The 25,606-nt window shown below is 39.1% G+C and overlaps 1 protein-coding gene across 2 annotated transcripts in view; it reads right to left on the bottom strand.

Annotated features, from left to right (window-relative positions):
- Positions 1-25,606, bottom strand: part of TRIM24 (tripartite motif containing 24) — a 48,846-nt gene that overhangs the window by 5,456 nt on the left and 17,784 nt on the right. Inside the window, exons 2-16 of one of the 2 annotated variants that reach the window (XM_081878850.1) lie at positions 23,105-23,223; positions 22,383-22,530; positions 21,302-21,434; positions 19,824-19,940; positions 17,493-17,607; positions 14,093-14,239; positions 12,319-12,436; positions 9,214-9,488; positions 8,581-8,748; positions 6,737-6,916; positions 4,830-4,965; positions 4,015-4,075; positions 2,619-2,787; positions 1,952-2,244; positions 148-283 (exon numbers count right to left, since the gene is read on the bottom strand). In XM_081878850.1, coding sequence (XP_081734976.1) covers positions 148-283; positions 1,952-2,244; positions 2,619-2,787; positions 4,015-4,075; positions 4,830-4,965; positions 6,737-6,916; positions 8,581-8,748; positions 9,214-9,488; positions 12,319-12,436; positions 14,093-14,239; positions 17,493-17,607; positions 19,824-19,940; positions 21,302-21,434; positions 22,383-22,530; positions 23,105-23,223 — 2,315 coding nt within the window. The remainder of the gene's footprint in view (positions 1-147; positions 284-1,951; positions 2,245-2,618; positions 2,788-4,014; positions 4,076-4,829; positions 4,966-6,736; positions 6,917-8,580; positions 8,749-9,213; positions 9,489-12,318; positions 12,437-14,092; positions 14,240-17,492; positions 17,608-19,823; positions 19,941-21,301; positions 21,435-22,382; positions 22,531-23,104; positions 23,224-25,606) is intronic. The other variant, XM_081878851.1, reaches the window with a different exon arrangement.

The following is a 25,606-nucleotide window of genomic DNA, read 5'->3' as shown; positions in this document are numbered from 1 at the left end:
ATCCAGGTGTAAGATGTATTTAGGACATATTCTCAAGTTCTCACTACTTACTAAGAAATTACAGGGGTATAATAATTTTATTACTACCATGGCATTTTTCAAGGTGTATTCACCATGCACAATGCATTTCAATGACTATACTCTCACCCTCTGATCCATAGGTGGCAATCCCATATTGCCTTCCAGTTTTCTTTTTTCTTCAGTCACATGACTTGGGCCATCACAATCATATTCCATTTCTGGCTTGAACAAATCGCGGCAGAATGTACAAATCCATTCTCCGCTAAAAAAAGAGAAGACAAACATGCATCAATCCAAGTTCTGAATGTTTCTAAGCAAACTCTTATCTGTTATCTATAATGAGTTTTAGAAAATACTGAGGCTGAGATGAAGTCAACTGATAAAAGAAAGGCCTTGCCTTCTGCAATTTTTGAATTTCTTCACCCAAGCACCATTTGTCATCTCATTATCAGAAAGAAAATCTAAGGGTACATATGAACACTTAAGGGACTTAGAAGGAAGTGTGAGGCTTGCTCTCTATTAAAATTATTGTCTTCCCGGTGCCTCCTATTTCTCTCCTCTCAGTTAGACTTGCTTCCTTCTTCTCAGAATTATAAGCATGTAGGCCACGGCTATGCAACATTCTCTTGAATCTATTGTTCTCCCTTCTCACCAAAAGCAAAGTACTACATTGGTGGGAGGAACTTGCTGGGAGGCTTCTCTGAAGATCGAAGGAATGTGGCTTGCCATTTCCCACTGGCTTCAACAAAGTGGCCCTTGCTAAAACTGTCTTCTCATCAGTACCTTAAAAAAGCGTGGATGAAATGTTAGCTGCCAGTAAGTACCAAAACTGCTGCCATTGTCAAAGGAAGCAATAGAAAGAAGCAATAGAAAGTCTATTATGCATTACAAATCACAGGCATATTGTGGTTTAAAAACAGGGAAGTAAATGGGGAAGGTTAAGCATTGCCCTTAATATTGTGCTGTTCTTGATTAACAGCAAAACGGAAGAGACCCCTATAATTAGAAGCATTGGACAGATCACAACCACTGGAGAAAACAGAAATTTCTCTCCAAAAGCATTTTCTTAGTGCGCAAAATGTCTCCCTCAGCCTTTCTTATTTGGATACATTATACTCTGTAACTGGGTGACTAACTTATTTTGATCTGAGTTAGCATGCCACAGGTGGTAACACATATATGTATGCACAGAGAAGCAGACACACGTACATGCATATATTCAGAGAACTTTTCTCCTACAACAGCGCTCCTGAAAAACAAAATTTTGCCTCTATTTACCATCGAAAAACACATCTTTCTCCTTTGAAGGATCTTAATAGCTTAAAAAACAGGAAGGAGTGCTCCTTCCTGCTTCTTAACTAGGTAAAATCATTTTGCAATGGTACTATATCAGAAGAAGATGTGCATTTCATTGCAACTGTAAATTCTGTGTGTTTGCATATGCAATTGTAAGAGAGGCTATTTGAGCCCAGAAGTGGCTCTGAGATATTTGGATGAAGGGTGGTATACAAATTTAATAGATAGATAAGATAGACAGACAGACAGATAGATAGATAGATAGATAGATAGATAGATAGATCTCATGTTTACATTTTCAGAATAATTCTGTTAAAATAGCTGAAGTTGTATAACATACCACAAAAAATATTTCAAACATGACAAACAATAACACAGAACAAATGCAGTACTAGATCAATAGCACTCCTCAGACTAAATAAATACGAACAAGAATGGAGAATGGAACACTGGAGCACTTTTTTAGGAATCACAATGCAAAACTGTGGCACCACAACTGTAACAGGTATGTCGTTTCACACATCCACAATCTGAACTACTGATGGCTCCTGATTAGCTTTAAAATTAGAAAATGACTGTATATATAAAAAGAATGAAGGTCTGAGCTAATGATTTATAGTCTAATTGATTTTACCTTGGAAAATTCCTGAGTGTGGGAACATGACAAGTAAGGTGGAACACTTTAGGACATTTATCACAACACAAAAGCTCTCCTCCGTTCTGACACACTGCACACCAGTCTTCATTGGGGTCATCATCTTTCCTGCTTTCTCCAACATGAGGTGTTCCTATCCATGCTGCCTTGCCATTAGATGGTTGGTCACCTGTACTGTCTGGTGCTTCTGTTCTCAAGACGGTTGCTTCAGATGAGCGATTGCGATTGTTATTCAACAACATTGAGGTAAGTAAATTTCCTGGAAACCTAGTCTGTAGGGAAAAAGAAAAAAGTATGCAGCCTGAAAAGAATGTAAAATTGTTATATACATGTGTGTATAAAAATGCACACAGTCATGCCTGTTCTGCAGTAAGGGTCTAGCTAATTGCATCAACTACTATAACTGGATAAATTTATGGCTTTAGAAAGAGCTTCCAGTATTTTAAAAAAACCCTGAACATTTAGTTCTTGAGTGCGAAAGAGTAGACAGCATGAGTGCTCTATGATTTCCCAGATCAGCATGAAGAACGTAGAAGTTTTCCTTTGTATTCTAGCATAATATAAATCCTGAGTAGAACAGTAACAACTCAGCCAACTTAAGAATTACCCTCCCAAATTTAGAGACTATTTTTATAACTTTGATTACATTTTGCTTCCGGGATTCTTCATCTGTTTCTTGCTTCACTATTACAACAGGGAAATCATAGTGTTCACTTGGCACACCAGACTCTTGTTTTATTCTGATAGGCTCCAACATGACCACAGGGACTCGCTGGGTTGAATCTGCACCTGATGGTCTGCTAGAAGAGCCAGAGCTGTAAAAGGAAGAAGTAGTGGGGAAGAGGATAAAAGATCAAGCAAGACTAAAACAAATTGTGACATGTTCTAGATAATTTGAAGAGGGTACATCATCATTGTATGAACCAGTCTGTGGTATTTTTTCCACATTTGATCATTCAAAGTTTGTGTTTCAGCCATGACAACACAAAAAATCAAGTGCTTTAAGTGGATAGTTACATTAAAAAAAACAAAAATATTCTTCTCCATCAAGTTCAACTACAAAAAAGGGATGGAACTAACATTTATCTGCAAGATGCAAGAAACAAATGATAACCAGCACCCATCTTCAGTTTCTTAGATTTCTGTACTGCCAGATAAATAATAATAATAATAATAATTATTTATTATTTATACCCCGCCCATCTGGCTGGGTTTCCCCAGCCACTCTCGGCGGCTTCCAAAAGAATATTAAAATACTGTGATACATTAAACATTAAAAGCTTCCCTAAACAGGGCTGCCTTCAGATGTCTTCTAAAAGTCTGGTTGTTGTTGTTCTCTTTGACATCTGGTGGGAGGGCGTTCCACAGGGAGGGCGCCACTACCGAGAAGGCCCTCTGCCTGGTTCTCTGTAACTTGGCTTCTCGCAGTGAGGGAACCGCCAGAAGGCCCTCGGTGCTGGACCTCAGTGTCCGGGTAGAACAATGGGGGTGGAGACGCTCCTTCAGGTATACTGGACCAAGGCCGTTTAGGGCTTTAAAGGTCAGCACCAACACTTTGAATTGTGCTCGGAAACGTACTGGGAGCCAATGTAGGTTTTTCAAGACCGGTGTTATATGGTCTCGGTGGCCGCTCCCAGTCACCAGTCTGGCTGCTGCGTTCTGGATTAGTTGTAGTTTCCGGGTCACCTTCAAAGGTAGCCCCACGTAGAGCGCATTGCAGTAGTCCAAGCGGGAGATAACCAGAGCATGCACCACTCTGGCGAGGCAGTCCGCAGGCAGATAGGGTCTCAGCCTGCGTACCAGATGGAGCTGGTACACAGCTGCCCTGCACACGGATTTAACCTGTGCCTCCATGGACAGCTGTGAGTCCAAAATGACTCCCAGGCTGTGCACCTGGTCCTTCAGGGGCACAGTTACCCCATTCAGGACCAGGGAATCCTCCACACCTGCCCGCCTCCTGTCCCCCAGAAACAGTACTTAAAAACATCTTAATTGGATAATTCACACTTACAGTTTTTTCAGAACCTATTATTTTTGCTTACCTGCCTCGACTTCCAACACTAGAGGCACTGGGTGAACGAATTGGAGGATGGACCACCGCACCTGAATTTTTTAAAAAATCTTGTCAAAAAACTTATTTTATATAGAATTAAAAACTTCCGTTAAGTTGATCACATGATCTTAAGATGTAGTTAAGCGTTATTTTGATTTCCACTCCACTACCCCAATACTGCAGAAGAAATCAAGGGAAATAAATTATGAACAGCAAAAGTAAGTGCCCAGAGCCCCCTGAGCTACAGATAAGAAGATGCATGGGGACATCCCTGAATAGGGATGAGAAATATTTTATCTCAAGGCCACATTCATGGCTTGTGGGATGAAAGAGCAAGCGTGATTCATTGCATCTCCACCTTAGTTAATTATAACTAGGATCTTTCCTATCAAGCACGTACTTCTTGCAAGAAATGTAGCTTTCATATTTTCCTCAATTCAAGGAGTCAGTGTGATTACATCCAGGCTGAAATGTGCTCTTTCAACAGGGATCCAGTGTTCTGCTCAGCTTCTAAGAGTGCTAACTTTAAACACCAATAGTTATCAGAGTGTGAATGACTCTTGTCAGGCTCTCTTAATCTAGGAAAGACTAACTGGTGAGCCAGCCATAGCGACTGAAGCTACCTGGGCCTTCAGTGATAGCACTGGATCAAGGGCACAGCCAGCCTACATACCTGCTCCTTTAGGGGAAATACAAATCTATCCAGAGCCGGTGATTAATCAATTTTGGGACAAGAGAATAACCCACCAACAGCAATCCATTTTATCAGAATATTAGGAGTTTATTAATAAATAATAGCCATACCTGAAAGGCCTGGAGATGGCACTGATGAATTTGGGGACTGGACAGTTTTGCGTGAAGGAGGTTTGGGTTGGCTCTGCTCAACAATTCCCTCTCTCCTCCCAATGCTTTCCAGTGAAATGCTTCCTGCACAGTCGATCTTAAAACAATTAAGAGATAGTTAGGCCAGAGATGCTAAATGCCACCACTTTTCATTACTCACTCATTTCAAGACTGCAACAGGTAAAACAAACAAATGCAGCATACATATAATGCTCTGGTGACCAGCAAGGGTGTTTGCATACCTGGGGAAAACTAGAAATGCAGAAAAGTACTGGTTTAATTTTTTTAAGGGGAAAAAATCTTCAAAATACGAGAAGACACAAAGGGCTGTGTAGGTGCAAATCCTGCCTCTGTTGGATGGCCATTGGGAGCAGTGGGTTGGGGGGGGATTAGGCTCAAAGGATGCTTGCCCCCACCCTTTGCTTTAAGCTGGGGAAAGAAATCCTATTTTGCTGTTGAGAGATGCATTCCCTTGGGGAAATCTGCTGCAAGAAATTCGACCAGGGACCACAAGTTCCCCACCAATACTTTAACCTGTTAAGAGCTCTGTCCTCTTTGCATCTCAAAATGTCTTTTCTGGTTAGTTCATTAGGATTTGAGGAAAGACACATCCTTCAGTACTAATTAATTCCTCCTCCAAGTGTTTTTTAACTGCTAAAAAAGAGCTTCATGGCCTGTTTCCTCTCATATTTCTCCCACACACATGGGACAGAAGGTTTAAATTTTAATTTACAGATTTAATCCAAAATCCATCTCCATCAGGAGAAGAAGCAATGGAAGAGGACTGGAAAAAATTTAAGGACTATCTACAAAAACATTATAAGTTGTATGAATGCTAAGAAAATGCACCATTTAGGAAATCTTAGCCCCAGCAATAGCAATTAGGTGAAATGAAAATTAAGGTACAAGAAATTTGAGGTGGAATTAGGAAATAATTTTATTGTGTTTTAATTAAAATATATAAGAATTGGTGTACAATATTTGGAATTTGATAACATGATAAATTGAAAGATACAATAAGTTATGAAATAAGATGACAAATTGCTGAAGTTTGTATTATAAATAATGCAAGGTCTGGAGGATGTGGGGAAGTCCAGTAGATTTGATAAAAGGATTACGGAAATTTGAAACTTTTATATTCTTTTTCTTTTATCTGTTTTTCTTTTCTGTATCTCTGTATCCTGTAAAATTAATAAAAACATTTAAAAAAAAACAAAAACAAAATCCATCTCCATCAGGACCTGAATATATATATTATAAATAGGCTTAACTAGGCTACATACAGTGCTCAACACTGAATATAGCTGTTTGATTTCACAACAACTGCCAGACCTTTACAAGTGCTCAGCCTACAAATCATCCAGGCAAGCTGGCTAGCCCCATAGCTCTATAGGGAGGGGACGTGTATGGACAGCCCACGGATAACTTGGCAGAGGGGTGCATGTTCTGCTAAGGGAATAACTCTAGGCAAGAACCAATTTTATGGAGTTAGGAAACTCCGGGCTTTTCTTTAATATATCTATCAGATGAAGAAGTAACTACAAAGTGGCTTAATGTCAGAATTTCCCACAGAATTCTTTTTTGAGTGTTTGTACATATGAAAAGGTCTTAGACTATAACCACATAAAACATAGGCTCTTAGCTCTGCTCTTAGCACCAAAAGAAAATAAGGGCAAACAGGCAAAATCATACTAACATAAGCCCCAGTTACTTCTATATAAACTGGTGGAATATGACATACTATTGATTTGTGGACTAGACTGTTTTCTGTGTAAACTGTCACATTCCCTATCTGCCAATTCAAAACATGAAAGTAATAAAGCTTTCAAGAAGTCAAGATACAAAACATAGTGCAATATCCATCTTACATCAGGAAGAGAAGGCAGTGTATAGGAGCCACCCATTGTTGAGGACAGATCAATCATAGGTGGAACAGGTGTTTTCCCATCATATCCAGCAGCACTATTAATGGTAGGACTGGAGGGAGTGGATGTTGTACTGCTGGCATTTGAGGGAGTAGCAGAAGCATGTCCACTGTTGATTTGCCACTACAAAGAACAACAACTGTATTAAGAAAATAATAGTTTATCGTATACACCAATAATAAAACTGCAATGCACTGGGTTAATTTGCCTTTATATCACTTTGCTGTACTATTTGTGGTACCTTGGTGGTGTGAGGTGATTTTGCAAAATTAGGTGTTAATAGAAAAAAATGTTCCAAACTGCTTTCAGTTGAATGAAATTGTTGGTTGCCAAGTTACAGTGAACACTCAGGTTTTAGTTAACTGTGGTTTATACTCAGGCACCAACTTCTCCCCAGCTATGTTAACCTTTGAAAAGGAGAACAAATACATATATCTTGTTGACAGACTAAAGCTGTAGAACTGTGCTTAGCACAGAGTTACAGTAGTGGTCAATAGTCCCATGACAGTGGGTGCTGCCATCCAATCGCAAGTTGGGAGACAACATGTCATTGCAATGTGTATTCTCTACAGTTTTAACTTTTACATGAAAAGTTAAATAGCATTATTAAAGGTGTGTCTCCTTTCCAATAACACCTCTTTTTTTGAGGAGCCCTAATCTCTCCCTGCTCTGCTCTGTAGTTAAAACAGATACATTAGACACAGCTGGAAGTATTTTTCACTCAGAGAGATTGTTATGGACAGCAAAGTAGTTCTTATTTACTTACTTCTAAAACCTGCATGTTGCACAGATCAGCCATGGCTTCAAGAGGAGTGCCAGACATATCAATAGCAAAATCTCCCAGTCTTTTGGAAGCCAATTGGTTCCACCGGCCTCCAAAGGCAAGCCATTCTAATAGGTCCCCCATCTTTGTGGAGGGGAGAAGCTGCTAAAAGTCTAAATCCCAGCAGGAAATGATTTGACCATTACAAGGAATTGGCATTAATATTATTCACCTTAAGATCACTCTCTTCCTGCCCAGTTGGGAAGACCAGATTCAGATTGTGGTCAAACACAAGTGTTGGTCTGCTGACATGTTGGGACAGCCCCACAGTTGTCACGGAGGCCACAAAGTTCCAAGCCACCTCAGAACGAGTGGTCTCAGTTTGTCCCCCAACACCAACAACCTAGCGTGTGGGTGTGTTTCTTCAACTTCCTAGCTCAGGCAGAGAGACTGTGGAGCAGGGAGTGAGGCAGACAGTAATCCAGCAGTATCCCAAATAGGTCCTGATTGCCCAAAGCAAGACACATACACACTCTAGATCGCAATACGGGGTTTCTTAAAGAGCGGTCACAACACTGTCTCCTGCTCGAAGGCAGTTCACATAATTCCCTCTTCCAAAGATGCATTTATCACCTTCTGGACTGATCTTGTCAATACCCTTTGAGCTAAACATAATTACCCAAGAAGGGCAAGGGTCAAAAACTTTGTCTACACCATGGTCCCTTCCAATTCTACAATTCTATGATTTTATGAGGCTGCAACAACTGAAAATCATTCCAAGTAACTAGACTAAAAGGTGCTTCAGATGCCTTCATAGGAACTTCTTCAACAGTGGTGTCAAGATTAGAGTGGATATGAACAATTTTGTCTGCAAAATACTTAGAAAACTTGTTACAGCAGGACTCCATGTGGTCAATATATCCTTTCTAGGGTTCTGTCATAACCTCTTCATTGCTCCTTTTAAGTTATTGTGCTCCAGTTAAGTCTTTTGGAGGCAGGGAGTTCAACAATAAAAACACTTTACCTGTTTAATAGCTTGCTGTGCCAAAAATGCCATCTGCAGTGGATTGGGCCGTACAGCTGACTGTGGTATATTCTGATTTTGAGGAAACCTCATTGGCTGAGCTGGAGGAACAGAGCCATTGGGTTTGAGGCTGTGATTCTGAAAGTTAACCAAACGTGGAGGTGGCTGCTGGAAAGATAAAACAATGTTCTTAGTTGTCTAAGTTGGCTGCTGGGAAGATAAAACAATGTTCTTAGTTTTCTGTAAGTTAAGAGAAATCCATTCTCAGATTTTCACAAAAAATGAGCAGTAACAGTTTAGAATACTGTGGGATTCACCCTCAATATAAAGTTATGTAGCCTGATAACTAACAGTTTCACAATCTGCTTGAACAACAGGGAAAGCTACACAGCAATATGACAAGAGATCTCCTTAAGATGTCTGTAAGCATCTAGGAAATCTACAGAGGGGACTGAACTCTTGGACAGATAAAACATACACTGGTGGTCATACAATATGGTGTTACTATAATTCTGTGAAATGCATAAAGTTCATATTAACTGTCTTTAGAGGTTGCCCTGCTGACTTCAGTTTTCCTTTTGAACAAAATACAAATGGCTAAGGGTTTTCTACTCTGGACTTGCCCTAATTTACCTGAGGAGGAGGTGGTGGTGGTGGAGTCTGGTACATGGGCCCTGCAATTCTAGGATTTGGGAGCCCCACAGGACCTGCCCTCCGTTGAGCCTGCTGCCTCTGAGCGAGGACCTGCTGCTGCATGTGCTGAAGTCGCAGTTGAGCTAAACTGATCTGTGTTGGGAACTTGGATAGTTGATTTGAAGGTAAGCCACTTTGTGGCTGTATGTTTGGTTCCATCACAGGGCTTTTAGGCATGTGTGGTGGGGTCTCATTATCTTCAATTACCAGAGAACCTGGATAAAAATAATTATATTTACAAGTTAAGGATTTACTGTCTACCATTAGGCAATGCCCTCTGCCACATTAACCTTTCTGGCATGTGTCATTGCCAAATATCTAAACTAAAAACCCTTCTGTTAACTCTGGAGCCAAGCTGTTCACATACACTTTTATTTAGCTGCCTAGACCAACACAAATGTAGTCAGATAATGGTCAGATATTTACGAGCTGCTAAGTATGTACTTATCAGTTATCCTCTTAACCTAGCAATGCAGGGGGTTGGACTACATAACCCTCAGGATACCTTCCAACTCAACAATTCTATAACTCATTCCAAGACACTGATGGCCACTTCATCATGGCAAATTTCCTAAAGGATGTCACTTCCATGTAGGGATTAATGGATCGGCCTAAATTCAGTCTGTGTCCTTTTCTTATTGGATCACAACAAAGTCTGCTCCTTCCCACTTTAGCATTTAATGTGTAGATCTTTTTCTTTCAAAAAATCAGAATGAATTACATTTAAAAAGACATTAAAAACATTTACAAGGTTACCATAGGGCCAACTTTAAACATTTTCTCTCTTTTTACACGTAATAGTTGCCTGGAAGTGCTAGAAACATGCTGTGCAAGTTGAAAAAGTTGGCACTAATGCCCCTGAAAGTGGCAGGACATGATGATTTGCTGTCCATCCTAGGGACTTTGTATAGAAAAAAGATAATTGGCCTACTGATCTGTGGCAAGTAATTCCACTTCTGCACATCCTGCCTTGGATGACATTGCTCAATGGATTGGACCTCATAGCTGATACTCAAGATAAGTAATGTCCTTCAACCTAATGAAGTACAATTCAGCTTGTTACACTGGGAATGAAGGCATTCTTTGTATCTTTGTGATGTCTTGAACATTTTACAGAGCATCATAACTGGTGAGACAAGCTGTGCTCACATATCAATCCTATGGTTTCCTTTTCCTTATCTTAAAACAATGTAACTTTTGCCCTGCCATAAAATAATGAAACTTTAAATCCATAAAACCTTGAACTGACAAACCTCTATTGCATGTGTTGCAAAACAACAAATTACTAATTGAACCCAATTAGCCAGGAATATTGTTTTCACAGATATAGCAAGTTGCAGTAGAATCTCTAATTGATAACTTTTAGTGTACTGAGATGCACACCACATATTTTTCCATGTCTAAAAGAATCTTGTTTGAGATAAAGATATGGAATTTGAATCTGGAATTTATCCTATTCCTTTCACATATATAGCCTAAATACCTTATGGAATGGAAATTTTGATATCACTTAGAATAGTTCCCCCACCCCAAACTGTGTCAGTTTTACAAAAGTATCAACTTTTTGTTCTTCATGGAGGAATTTAATATACGGTAAACATTCCCTCCTTTGAGATTCTCTTCAGTCCTCTCTTTCTCAGACTCACAGCTTGCACCCAGGTAATGAAGAAAGGTATCTCAACTATTTGATTGGTCTGATTTCTGTAATGCTTTGTTTCTGAGTTACCTCATTATACTATGTTTTTACATGTTATTGACTAACCTCATTTTATTTTCTGTAATGCTGAACTGGATCCTATATTTTTGTATACTGATGCAGACAGATTAACCCTGCTCCACCTTAACGTGACATCTGTAAAAGGAGGAACTAGTGTGCTGCTTAACCAACAAACTGAAGGTTTACTACACTGAAGTCTTGTCTAGGACTTCCACCCTGAACAGAGCAAAAATTGCTTTACAGTGGTACCCCGCAAGACGAATGCCTCGCAAGACAGGAAACCTGCTAGACGAAAGGGTTTTCCGTTTTGGAGGTGCTTCGCAAAACAAATTTCCTATGGGCCTGCTTCGCAAGACGAAAATGTCTTGCAAGTTCCTGCGGGTTTTTTTTTCCTCCCCCCCCTTTTCTAAGCTGCTAAGCCGCTTATCAGCTGATCCGCTAAGCCGCTTATCAGCTGATCCACTAAGCCGCTAATAGCGCTAAGCCGCTAATAGGGTTGCTTCGCAAGACGAAAAAACTGCAAGACAAAGAGACTCGCGGAACGGATTCTTTTCGTCTTGCAAGGCACCACTGTATATCCATGCAAGCACATTCTTTATCTGTACAAAGTCCTTGGGTGGGACAGAACATAATGCCCCCGTTGTTCTTAAGAGCATTTGTGTCCCAATTTTCAATGTGCACAACAGGAAACATACTTTCTAGCCACTCCAGGCAGCTACTACCTATTAAAAACAAACACCGAGAGTCTGCCTTTGGACTATGCCATAGAATCTTTTGTGTGTGTGGATTCTATAAAAGAACCATATTCCAATCGGGGATATGCAGATCAGGTGAGTTTGCTTTGGAAATACACACCCCATCTGATTCCTTGAGCATCCCTAACCCCATCTTTGAAATGTAATGTACTTGATACATACATGTGTCGTATGACAGCACATTTTTTCAATGTGCTTATGCATGCAGTACAAACCTAATTGGGGATTCCTACCGCCTGCACAGGCAACAAGACAGATGTGTGTATTCAGAGCATACACAAAGAACACAAAGTGTCCTGTCAATAAATGATATCTCTATGTAGAAATTCATCATGAGTGGAGGCTTTCTTGTTCATAATCCCGAAGTGGAGGGAAGAAGTATAAAATAACAGAAAAAGATATATTCTAAGAAGGGTATCAAGTTTGGAGGGAGAATGCATTCTCTAACCATTCCTAAGACACCGCTTAAAAGAAATCAATGCCAACAGTTATTTCAGAGAGTAAACATGTTTAGTAACATCAACAGTTTAAAACAAAGAGACTAACAAAGATGTACATGGAAATGTACCATACCTAAATTGAAGATATTTTGGGCCCAGAAGCTAGGATCACAGTGAAACACGGTGGTGGTGTTAGACACTGGTAAGGCATCACACCTTGCTCTAAGGAGGTATCTTAATCGATATGTAATCTAGAATAAATCAGGAATAATGTATGAAAAAGTTCAACTTTTTCTGCTGTTATCTGGGGAATGTTCCACATAAAGGCTGATTTTCCCCGTGATACCCCCCTAAAATTGATAAAAAATATATAGCATGTTTCTCACATTCTCCTAGCAAAGTTTTATTAACAATAATATTATATTTCATGAATTCCCATGACACAAATAGTATTGGTTTAAAAAAAATACTATTATTTAAATTAGAATACACAGCATCACTCCTGGCAATGCAACAGGAACTCTTTCCAAACTGTGCACTAGCATGACAGATAAGATACAACTTACACTAGCTAATAATAAACAGAAATAAATACATAATATAGTATTGTAATAATAAACAGCTAATAATAAAAATGAAAGACAAAAATGTCTAATACAGGAAGCTTTGGCTATAAGTCAATGTAAGAACTGAGAGAGGAGATACTTTGACTGAATTTATTTAATTTAGATTCAGCAGTGGTGTATGATGGAGGTGAAGTGGCAGCTGTGCCCTCCCAGGGATAATGGTGCTACACTTTTTTAAAAACCTGGTTATTGTGGTTTTAAAAAAATATATATAATAATCAGTTTCTTGTTTCTTTCTGGACTGAACAACTGCCTTTTATGTGGCTTTGCTGGAACAAAGCAACTTCAAAGGGGGACTTCAAAGGGGCAATGTGAAACTGCTGACCTGCATCAAAGGTTCAATGCTTTCACTTGTGGATTTATTTGAGACAAAAGGGTTTTTCTCATGTAAAGGTGCTATACTTGCCAAGACAAGGGCAAGAAGGCAACAAGATCAAGGGAGCTTTGGGTTGCAGGCAGCTACACAGGTGTACACACAGCTTTAGCACTGCCACCACAAAGATGCTGCTGTGACTCCCCCTCTCCTCACACTGCTGCTGAATGGACTGCTTCATCCCTCGCAGTGGTAAACCCATGTTAGCCATCAGGTGCATGCTCACCTGGTCAATCCCAGCTCATTAATACATGTATCTAAGAAGATGACTATTAAACTGATGCATTACATTTTTAATCCCTGCTTGCCCAGTTTATTTTTAAGCACTCTTTCTAGTTTTTAGCATGCTTTCATAGTAGAACTAGGAACAACAGTAGCACATTTATAGATAACTGTTCAGCAGACTCTGTTCTTATGTTCCTTGCTTTCCCATATCCTGCTAAGAGGACATTGTCTTTGTAATCAACTTGCCATGAGTATGGCTTTCCTAGACAAAAGTCCAGTAGCTCTCTATTCTTACTCTTGAAATTTATGCACAGAGTGTGGGGTCTAGCTTGTGAATCTGGTTAGATACCAAGTTTGCCTGCTGCAATCACACAAGTGGAGACACTTGTTGAGGAAAAATAACAAATCATTTATTATAAGAAATACATAACATGGATAGGATAGATTTTCTAATTCTAAATTAAACTAAGTTGGTGGAAACAAAGGTGGCCGTGCTTGCACCTTTGTGTCTTGGTAAACTGGAGAGAAGGCAACCTTAAAATATCAGAAAAGATCAAAGGATAGGTCAGCATGGAGATCAAAGGGACAGAGACAGTGAAGGAAACTGAAGCTCTCTTACTCTATTTTAGTCCCATGCAAACTCTTCTCTGCAAGCAAGTTGCACCCCAACTTCCAACACTTACTAGGCGTTTGCTGTACAGTAATGCGGTGCTGCTACCACTGGCGACAGCCCATTTAGAAAAGTCCATGACATGTTCCAGTTGCTTAGAAAGACCTGCCACTTCCTGTTGTTGCTGTACAAGCTTCATTCGGTGTTCTTTAGCTAGACACTGCAAGGGACAAACCCAAACACTCATCAGTTCTTTTGCCAATTCAAACAGTTGAATTTTTCAGAGAAGATACAGGAACAGTTGTGTTCATAAAAAGTGTTAACTGCCACTAACACATTACTCTAGTTGTGTGTGTTTATTATCTCCATCTCTTCAAGTGATCAAACACAAGTAAGCCTTGTCTTTTACATCTTATTACTATTCAAACCCTTTGATTTCTACCCTTTGACTCAAAGTGGTATGCTAGAAGAGTGATGTGCTAGAAGTGATCATTTGAATGATGAGTGCACTCTGAAAGAGAAGTTGTAAGTGCTAAGAAGGTTGTGAAAAATCCAGGAGCTGAGAGAGAGGCACAGACCCCAAGTTCCTAGCTATCTGTCCCAATATGTAGGCTCCCGGAATCTAGGCAATACTAGATCACACTTGATTAACACACAGGCAGATAATGCCCAACAGAGTGCTTTTATTTAACAGCAGAAAATAGACAAGTAAACAATCACATCCTTCCACTGCAAAAATGTAAAACTCACGAACTTAGAAACAAAGCAGAAAAGCAAAGTTCTTTATCGATGAAAGACCACACCTGCCCAGATCTGCCCAAACAGTGTCTACCTTGATTGTCCAAGAAATGGTGGTAAACAAAGACCAAGTTCTGCTTTTTATACCCTTACTGTATGACTATAAATTTATATGAGAAGCCTATTTAAGTTAAATAACATTTCCATCCTTAAAATGACAATAAAGTGTGTTTTTTCTAAATAGTGCTCAAGATTCTAAATGCTGTATCCTGTTTTCAGTGACTACTTGAACACAAGCTCATGGAAACGGATACCGTTTTAACCACACTGTTCTCTCAATCATTCTTTGCACCTGTTTTTAACCACAGAACGTACCATACTTTTCCAGGTATAAGACTAGGTTGTTTTATTTTAAAATACAGTGGTACCTCGGGTTACAGACGCTTCAGGTTACAGACTCCGCTAACCCAGAAATAGTACCTCGCGTTAAGAACTTTGCTTCAGGATGAGAACAGAAATCGCACGGCAGCGGCGCGGCAGCAGCAGGAGGCCCCATTAGCTAAAGGGGTACCTCAGGTTAAGAACAGTTTCAGGTTTAGAACGGACCTCCAGAACGAATTAAGTTCTTAACCCGAGGTACCACTGTATGGTTATAAAATTAAGGGGCATCTTATATAGAGATAGTGCATATGCCCATTTTCTAAATTTGGGGTCCCAAAAATAGGGGTGTCTTATACATTGGGGCATCTTATGCACGGAAAAATACGGTACTTTCATTTGGTATCTTTGTACCTCTGTTTCAGTAACCAGTCATTTACCTGCCTTACTTATGTCAGGCTTCCTGAACTAGAGTGTATAATTTGTTGTTGTTGTTTAGTCGTGTCTGACTCTTCTTGAACCCATGGACAGAGCACACCAGGCACTCCCATCTCCCACTGCAGTTTGGTCAAACTCATGTTAGTAGCTTCGAGTGTATAATACAGAGGTCTAATACTGAAAACAGCCCTAAAGAAGCTCTTATGGCCATTTTATACATGTTTCTTTATGCTTGCATAAGCCTATTGCTAATACATGTATATAAATTGAAGCATGTTGCTGCAAAATAGATAAATCTAAAGCCTAACACAGCTCAAGATAATCTCTGCTGATAATGGAATACAATGAGCCTCTTCAAATGCTGTTTTGATCATTTGATTTATACCTGGGAAATGATCAGTAGTGGGCCTTGAAAATGAGTATCCCTCCATGGGGAATGAAAGTAGTTATGCATTTTGTTTGGTATTACATCTTGTTCAAACACAAGAGAAGATATCAAAGTTACAATGGCCCAGCATTTCAATGCCAAACATCAAATATACAAACAGCAAATACGTTATTTGAACCTCATGCAGTCAAAAAGAACCCACACTTACACAAAGGACACAAGGGGAGAAAATCCCTAAACAGTCAGAAGCATCTAACATGCTCAATGGCCACAGAATGCAGGTGACAGGGGGGCAGAGATGGAAATGGAGTAACTAGGTAAAGATCATGACCAACCTTACTCACATGACATGCTGTATGTACATCAAGAGTACTTCAGAGGCCCTGCTCACAGGCTCGTTGCTAAGGTCAATTAGGTTGGTAAGAATGAGAGGGCTTTTTGGTGGTGACCACTCTGCCCAAAGCTTTATGCATTTCTCTCCATAATTGTGTATGGATTTTTCTGTACAAGTCTTTAAAACTGGATTCATTTGTTCTGTTTTAACTGCTGTTGGTTTTGAAATTGCTGAGCTATTGAAGATGTGTTATGCTAACTTACTGAAATGTCTCTGTTATGCTTTAAAGTTGCCGTTTTTCCTACTTTTTATAAATATTTGTTTGGTGATTTCTGATGTATTTTATAATGTGGGAAGGCTAAAGGCTTAAACACACTCTAAACATATTTTTGTAAAAAACAAATAAGCAGGAGTACTCCACACTGCAACAATTTGTTTTCAATGTAAATATAAATTATCCAAAGTAATCACATCCCTAGTGTGATTGTGTTTGCATGGATAGTATTCAAATACAATAGAGTTTTAAAAAATTACAGGATTGTCTATCAATATGGAATCCCTCCTATGCAGAAGAAGAAAATTTTGAAATCTTTCAAATTGTTCTTCTGAAAAGAATTTAATAAAGTATAACAAATGCATTTAAAACAAAATAAAAAAATTCCTTCCAGTAGCACCTTAAAGACCAACTGAGTTAGTTCTAGGTATGAGCTTTCGTGTGCATGCACACTTCTTCAGATACACTGAAACAGAAGTCACCGGACCTTTCTATATAGTGAGAAGGTGGGGAGGGGTATTACTCAGAAGGGTGGTGGGAATGGGTGATTGGCAGATAGCTGCGATGAGCCTGTTGACGACTCTTAACGACTGCAATAGGTCTAACAGGAAAAAGCAAGGGGTGAGAAGGTGAAAAATGGCTTTGTCATGTATAATGAGATAAGAATCCAATGTCTTTATTCAAACCAGGTCTCTCCATAGTTTTAAGTTTGGTGATAAGTTGCAATTCAGCAGCTTCTCTTTCCAGTCTATTTCTGAAATTCCTTTGTAATAGAACAGCTACTTTGAGAAATGCATTTAATAAAGCATGATAAATACATTCAGATCTATTTAGCAGTACGTATTACTGCAAAGTGATTAAAAAAATGTGCAGTAATGTCAGAGTGGGGTCTTAATGTTGCCCCTCAGTTAAGAATAATTTACCTCAAGCTGATGGAGTAGAGCTTTCCCCTTTTTGTTTATTTCTACCATCAATGTGAAAATAGCAACTTTAATGTCCTGTTCCACCAGCTTTTGATTCCGATTCACTTCATGAATCCTAAAAAGGTGGAAAACAGAAATGCTCTTTAATATGTTCAACATGGGAAATGTGCAAAATAACTTATTCTGAAATCTTTGGATACTAGTAAACTTGGTCCTAACTAAGCCCTAGGAAATAAAAGGAATGAAACAGCCACGAACTCAAGATCCACTTATTTCAACTGGATTTTTGTTGCAACTAGCATTTGCTGGATTATGCCCAATCAATTTCATGAGCCTTTGGGAAAACCTTTGAATTGTCCCTTCTTACTATAACAATTCTATGATTCTATGAATCTTGAATGTTTGAACTTTAATGGTAAATTGGAAGAAAAGTGAACATTAAGACCCTCAGCCTTATGGATAAAAGAGAAATACCAAAAAAATGCTTCTTTCACATATTGTGTTACCAGCAGTGATGTGTGGTGGACAATTTTCAATGAAATTTTCCAGTGCTTTATTTTTCTGCAGAAAATGTTCTGTTTCATATTTTTATTAGTAGAAATGAACAGCTGTGAACTGCAAGTGCAATGTTAGGCAAGCTTGATAGTTTCAAAGTTTTTAGCCTTGTTTACTAAAAACAAGTAAACGAAGTCCTTTTTAGGCGATCAGAAAATGTTCTTATTTAAATTACGCTAATTTGCAAAGGAACATTTTCTGCAGTTTTTCCATTCAAAATTTTCTGGATAACCCACATCACTAGCTACCAGAAAGGTAAAGAATATAAAGGCACTGTTCTTTTCCCTGTCCTTTTTATTCTTCTCTGTCAGGGATTTTCTCTCAAAACATACATGCGACTATTCCTCTATGTAAGTGAACACCTCAAAATCAATCTCCTTCCCTTCCCACATAATTTAATTTTTTGAATGACTAATGTTTGTTTTTTAATGATTAATTATAAGCAATATAATATTGTAATGTGTGTTTTTATCAATATAATTTTGACTACACCATTATTTGCATTTCCTGTTCCATCTCCTACTCTGTCACACTCCCATTTTTTGACAGCTTGCCTTAGGGCAGAGAGTTCTCATTTGTATCCTTTATAAGTGCCTTGGATGAAGGTACTGAGGCAATGCTCATCAAATTTGCAGATGACACCAAACTGGGAGGGGTAGCCAATATCGCTGAAGACAGAATAGGGATTTCAAGGTGACATTAACAGATTGGAGATCTGGGCCCAAACTAACAAAATTATTTTCAATAGGGACAGATGTTAAGTTCTACACTTAGGCAGCAATACCAGCTCCACAAATATAAGATGGAGGACTCCTGGATTGCCAGTAGTACATGTGAAAAGGATATAGGGGTCTTAGCAGATGACAAGCTTAACATGAGTCAGCAGTGATGTGGCAGCACAAAAAAGCAATGTTATATTCTAGGCTGCATCAACAGAGGTTCAGTGTCCTGCCTTGGTTAGACCACACCTGGAGTACTGTGTCCACTTCTGGGCACCACAATTTATGAAGGATATTGGCAAGTTGGACTGTGTGCAGAGAGGGCAACCAAGATGATAAATAAAGAGTCTGCAAACCAAGATTTATGAGGAATGGTTGAGGGAATTGGGTATGTTTAGCTGGGTTAAGAGGAGACTGAGAGGAGATATGAAGCCATCTTCAAATACCTACAGGGCTGTCCATCAAATAGAGGATAGTGCAAGCTTGTTTTCCCCTGCTCTGGAGGGTAGGACCCAAACCAATGAATTAAAGTTATAATAAAAGAGATTCCAACTTAATATCAGGAAGAACCTTCTGACAGTAAAATCTGTTTGACAGTGGGAAAGACTCCCATGAGAGGTGTTAGACTCCCCTTCCTTGGAAGTTTTTAAGAAGAGAGTAGTAATGTATGATTTAGTTGAGATTCCTGCATTGCAGGTGGTTAGACTAGATGACCCTTGTGGTCCTTTCCAACTCTATAATTCTATTATTCTTTTGTAAAGCAGTATATTTTTAGGAATAAAACAACAACAATAATCCATAGTAATAGTAATGCAAATGCAGTCACATTAGATATAATTCATCAAACCTCTTTACAGTGATTCTGATAAATGTTTTGTGCACGTTAAACTGTTATAATGTATAGTACAATTCCAATGGTCATGGAAGCCAATTACAGAAATACTTCTCAAGGGAAAATATCACCTGAAACCCACAACATGAGAAATAGATATAAATTAAATTTAGGCTAGAATATATGTCGTATAAACATGATATTTTATTATTATAAAACACGTACCTATTTTTAATCTGCTCCCCTGTATATTTTATATATTTGCTTTTCTCCATCAGCTTCGTAACTAATGTGTCAATTATAACCTTTTGATTCTGAAAGGCTTCTTCTATAAACTGGTACCTGCAGTAAAAGAAAAATAACAAACCATGCACATAGCAAAATATTCCCCATCTTGCCTTACTAAAAAAAGTTGCTAAAAGACAAATTATGTGACAACAATTTTTCATATGAAATCATTTTATTTTCATAGGTCATGGGAGGCCAATAAAATAATGATCAATAAAGCATTTGATTGCCAAAATTGTATGGCCTATGGCCATAAACATTGTCCAAGATTATATTGTAAAACCTCTAAGTACTTTTGACATTTAGACTAGTCATGCCAAAATTTACTGCCCCTTTTTCTGCAAAAGAGGAAAACCAAAATTGTACTGATATAACTACAATAGTCTCATAGGAAGTTATGTCAAATATTTTTAATTTTTGTTGAACCTGAAAAAGATCAGATTATTCTGAGAAAGTGCAGTGGTTTAATGCTATTCTTTGTCAGGTAGTGTGCCCCTTAAAAATTCAACAGATGGGTGTGTTTTAGCCATTTTGTATTGAGCTTTTGGTTGTAAAACCTAGGTTGTTGAATGGTTGAGTTTTGGTGTAAAGACTCTTATGCATAGGAAGGTCAAAAGTTTACAGGAAGGTTAAAAGAGCAAGACCATATTTTGCTCAGGTTGTTCATCCAAGAGTCAAGATGATATTTTGCATGGGAAGGTCAAAGCTTCATGCTAGGAATCTGGCAATTAAGGGGAAATAGAAACTGAACTAATACATTCTTCTCCTGATTAGCTAAAAGGTTGGAAGTGGGGATGAAATATTGTATATTAGTCAAGCTAGAAAATAGCTAGTTATGGAGTCAGAAACTCGAAGGACTGAGAGTTGAAGAGCTGCAAGAAAGAAAAGGACCTAGACTGCTTTAAGAGAACAGGAACACTGGAATGTGTTAGAGAGCGCAATGAAGGAAGCCAGAAAGCTGAACCATTCGGGAAACAGTCTAGAACAGGTATAGCTGGGTGCATTTAATTTAAACTGCTCTTATGTGTAGCTACCCAAACTGAAAAATTAGGTGTTCCCCCCCATCTGCTTGGGGAAAATTGGTGCAAGGTCTTCTTATTCATTCCATGCCCAAGGGCCACACTACTCTACCCAGTATAGAAAGAAAGTTGGGCCACTTAAAGTCCAGAAGGTTAATGGTCTGTTTAGTGGAGGTGGTCAGAGAAAAATAAAGTTACCACCTTGGCAGCAATGGTTAAGTTAACAAGGAGGAGTGGTAGGTTTGGCTGGTTTGCTTGCCTCTCTTCCCTCTCACAGTTCAGACTACAACCTGAATCACCACAGAGGTTATAGGATATTTATATTTTTGGAATAAATTGAAATCTGCCTCTAACTTCCAGTTTCACCTTCAATTTGGTTACATGCAATTATAATACCTGTGCTCTTTGTGTTCCAGCAACTGGCAATCCCGACATGTCAGCTTGTCACAAGTTTCACAATAAAGCTTTAGCTGCTCCTTCTTGTGATAAGGACAGAACACGGGTCGCTGACTAGTTACACCAACAGCTTCTGCAAAATTAAACGGGGGAATCAACTTTTGTTGTTACTGCTAGGATTAGAAGGGGCAATTTATTACTACAATTAACCCCACATATATTACTGGAAGGGACGCGGGTTGTGCTTTGGGTTAAACTACAGAGCCTAGGACTTGCCGATCAGAAGGTCAGCGGTTCGAATCCCCGCGATGGGATGAGCTCCCGTTGCTCAGTCCCAGCTCCTGCCAACCTAGCAGTTTGAAAGCACATCAAAGTGCAAGTAGATAAATAGGTACCGTTCTGGTGGGAAGGTAAACGGCCACATGACCCGGAAGCTGTCTGCAGACAAATGCTGGCTCCCTCGGCCAATAAAGCGAGATGAGCGCCGCAACCCCAGAGTTGGTCACAGGTCCCTTTACTTTACCTTATATATACAAGTATCTACAGGCTATAATACACAAGCAGTTCATATAGTCAAACAGAGTACCTGGCTGCACCTTAGGGCAAATAGGAAGACCTTTCTATCTTTCTCTCTCTGACAACACTCTTTTACACTAGCACTTACTGCTGGACAGGTTTCCCTTCTAAACCGATGGCCTCCCATCAACTGACAGCACACTACTGCTGAGTCTTTCTGACCCAGCACTTCCGTTGAAAGTATTGCAGGCTGGTTGCATCAGCTAGCAAACTCAAGCCTCCAGACTTACTATCTCACACAGTATTCTGTGAATCCCGACGCTGAATAGCCTCATTCACACGTCACATTAAATTGTAGTTTAAAACAATGGATATCGCTGGCCCCCAAAATAGCCTTGATCAGGAGATATTTCCCTGAAAACATTTGTGTAGAATATCTCAAGACTGGTACGGATGTTAACCCTGAAGTATACTGAAATAATGAAAACGAACAAAACTATACATAGAAGAGAATGTGTAAAAAATGCATTAGATAGAACTGAGCATTAAGTAAAAGAACTTTTACCTGGAGATACTTCCTCTTTCTGTCTGACTGTATGATCCTTCGTGAATTTCACCCTTTGATGAGCTCGTATGCAGGTCTTACATAACCATTCAACACACTCCACACAAAAACCATTGGCTTCTGCATTGTCTTCACAGCTTGTACAAACCTGGTTTAAGTAGAAATAAAAAGTATACCTATTGAAACAAATCAGCATATTTGCTTTCAGTGGTATTACTAGTAGGAATGGAAATCAGGTGAGGAACAGAAATCAGATTTCTCACCTACACATATACTTATTTTGTAGGCTTCTGTAACACTGCAATGCTAAAAACCACTGACTTTTGGCTGGAATGTAGCGTACTCTACAAAGGTAAGAATCACATCCATTGCTCTGCTCAGATTTGCCTCTGATCCTGCCTACCACTAGAAGGTTATTCATGAGTGAATGTAGATATTGGGATGAAGAAAGTTCTCCCCCATTCCAAACCTTGTGCCTTCCCACACTGCAATATTCACTATTACCCTTTGATAACTAGATTCTCTCAGTAAGATGCAAATCTTACACATAAAATGTCAAACACCACAAATATTTTACTCCTTCTCCTATACTTTCATTTCCTAGAGATGACAACTAGTATTTAAAATATGACGACAATAACATTTTCATTTTAAGTATAAGGCATGCAGAGAAGACTGACGAGTTGACAGCTTAGGGAATTTGAAAAGCACCAGACACTCACCTGATTTGACTTCTCCACCGTACTACTAGGAACCTCAGTAGTATCCTTCACAAATATGTTATCGATGATGTGTCTTTCTGCACATTCCTGGCCACAAATTGGGCAACGAACAACACCAACTAGGGAGAAAGAAAAAAATGACATGAATTAATAAGTTTAGAAATAAAAAATGAACTTACGGTCTGGTATTTTCCCCTTTTTATAACCCCTTTTCAGGTGGATTCTTCATTACATTTATTAATCTACAAGTTGAGTACCATTTCTCTTTTTGTTTTTGTGCAGGCCATTTATATGATGTCCATTTATATGATGTAGGAAGGCAAATTTTTCAAACAACTTTTATGTTTTAATTCTTCATGCTCCTTGACCAGCTTTATTGTGTTGCAGGTATTGACTCATAAAAGAGAAGCAACAAATAACCACACCAGTCTTCAGTTAAGGGCCAACAGGAATACCTTGAAATTCAGCAAACTAAACTGAATATTAAGGCTGAGGAAAACCGAAAGTGGACTGTTTAAACTTAGCCAATATCTCCATGTCTTATATACTTATTTCTTTCACTTCTGTGAACTAGGAAACATATTTTAAAAGCCACAGAAAAACAGAATAGCTGAAAAGTTTCCACAATACTGTATAGTGAAAGAAATGTTTGTTGTGAACTTATGATGAAATCAAGCAATTAACAATTCATACATGTTAAGACCCCATATTTATATCATATTATATCAATATTTTAATATTTATATTATATTTGTCTCCAGAGATGATCCAGAAGATGGCAATAGGTCTTTCTCAACTCCTTGGCTCTTGAGCTATACAGTGCTGCACAGCATTATATTGTCACTTCTATTATTTAACATCTATATGTAGCAGTTGGGAGCAGCTGTCAGTATGCTGATGATACCAAACTATTCCTCTGTAACATCTGAATCAGGAATGACTGAGAAGGCCCTGGACCAGTACATGGATGTAGTGGTGGGTTGAATGAGGGCTAATAAACTCAGTCTGAATCCCAGCAAGATAGAGGCTCTTTGGATGAGTGATTCTGAAGTCTGGGAAGTTGTTCAGCTAAATTTATTTGCATGTGATTGCACTCTTCTTGAAGGAGCAGATATATAGTCTAGGCATGTTCCTAGATCCAGCTCTGCCACTGGAGAAACAGGTGTCGTAGGTGACAAGGAGTGCTTTTTACCACCTTTGGCTTGATAAGACATCTCTAGCAGTTCCTGGATTAGTAAGTATAGCTTGACCACAGTTGCCCATGCATCGGTAAACATCAAGGTTCGATTACTGCAAGATTACAATCCAAGGTTGGCTTATCGGCACACGTGTACTTTGAACATGCACAAAATGACCGTTCCCTGTATACCCTTTTTTAACACAAGTAAAATTTGACTATAAGGTTTGGCAAACAACTACCTCCATGTACAAGAGTTCCAGAAGACAGTTCCAAAACCCATGGCTCTGTGTGTGCAATTCCACAGAAAAAACATGCACAAGGTGCTATTTCAGAAAATTTCAACTTCCAAAGCATCTCAGCCATTTTACTTTTCAGCCAGATTCTAGCCTTAATGTTTGAAAATGTGCGAGCAATGTTTGATGAAAACTCATGAGACAGAGGGATAATGGAATAAGATTTTAAATAACTGGGGCAGAGATTCAGTATACTGCATCACTCCTTGATACACTATCTCTGGAAAAACAGAATTATGCAAAATACAAATCATTAAATTTACATGATATACACAGTGGATAGAATTTTGATTGCCTTGGTGCAAAACTAAATTAATAAAAAGTTCACACACAGCAATTTCACAATTTCTAAACAACTCCATTAAAACTGGCACACTTTTTCCTGCACCTGTGGATACATGGCCAGCTTGTCTTGCGGTTCTTTGTGTAAGGGATCCTCAGACAGCGCCTGGTTCAAGGCGATGTTGGGTTGGCTAGGGAGGCTGAACTTGGCCCTTCATTAGAAAGTGGCCAGGTCCTCATGCTGCTGCTCCTTGTGCCTGAAGAGACCCTCAAGGCTGCAGGTGTCCAGCATGGGGCCAGCCCAGACTGTTGGTGAAGGTGGCCTTGTCTACCTCCCTTTTACAAGCCTCAGCCTCTACACATGCAACAATGAGCCAAGACTGTTCTCTGTGTTATGACTAATCTTCCTGATGGGCACCTGCATTCAGATAGTGCCTCTCTTGCTGTGTGTGGTTCCATGTCACTTTAATTAGTTCTTTTAATGCCTCATGTTGTTGAGCAAATTCCTTTCTCAAACTCCCTCTGGCGGGGGAGGCGCCATGTTATCTTCAGCATATTTAAATCTCGGTTAACATGTGTTCTTCATCTTCTGGAGTTTTAAAAAGTTCGTAAGGTCTCCTTGTTTGCTTTGTGAGAGACCCACAGGCATCTCCTTATCTCCTCCGCTAATTTGAGAGCTAGTAGCAGGTGGAAAATTCTTCTCATGGCCAGATTTTACAGGCAGCTCCAAGTATTTAAGGGAATGAT

Source organism: Podarcis erhardii (assembly GCF_964252035.2).
Source record: "Podarcis erhardii genome assembly, chromosome: 10".
In the NCBI taxonomy this organism is placed as follows: Eukaryota; Metazoa; Chordata; class Lepidosauria; order Squamata; family Lacertidae; genus Podarcis; species Podarcis erhardii.
The sequence above is the reverse complement of the archived record's forward strand: the minus strand, read 5'-3'. Positions and strand labels throughout refer to the sequence as shown.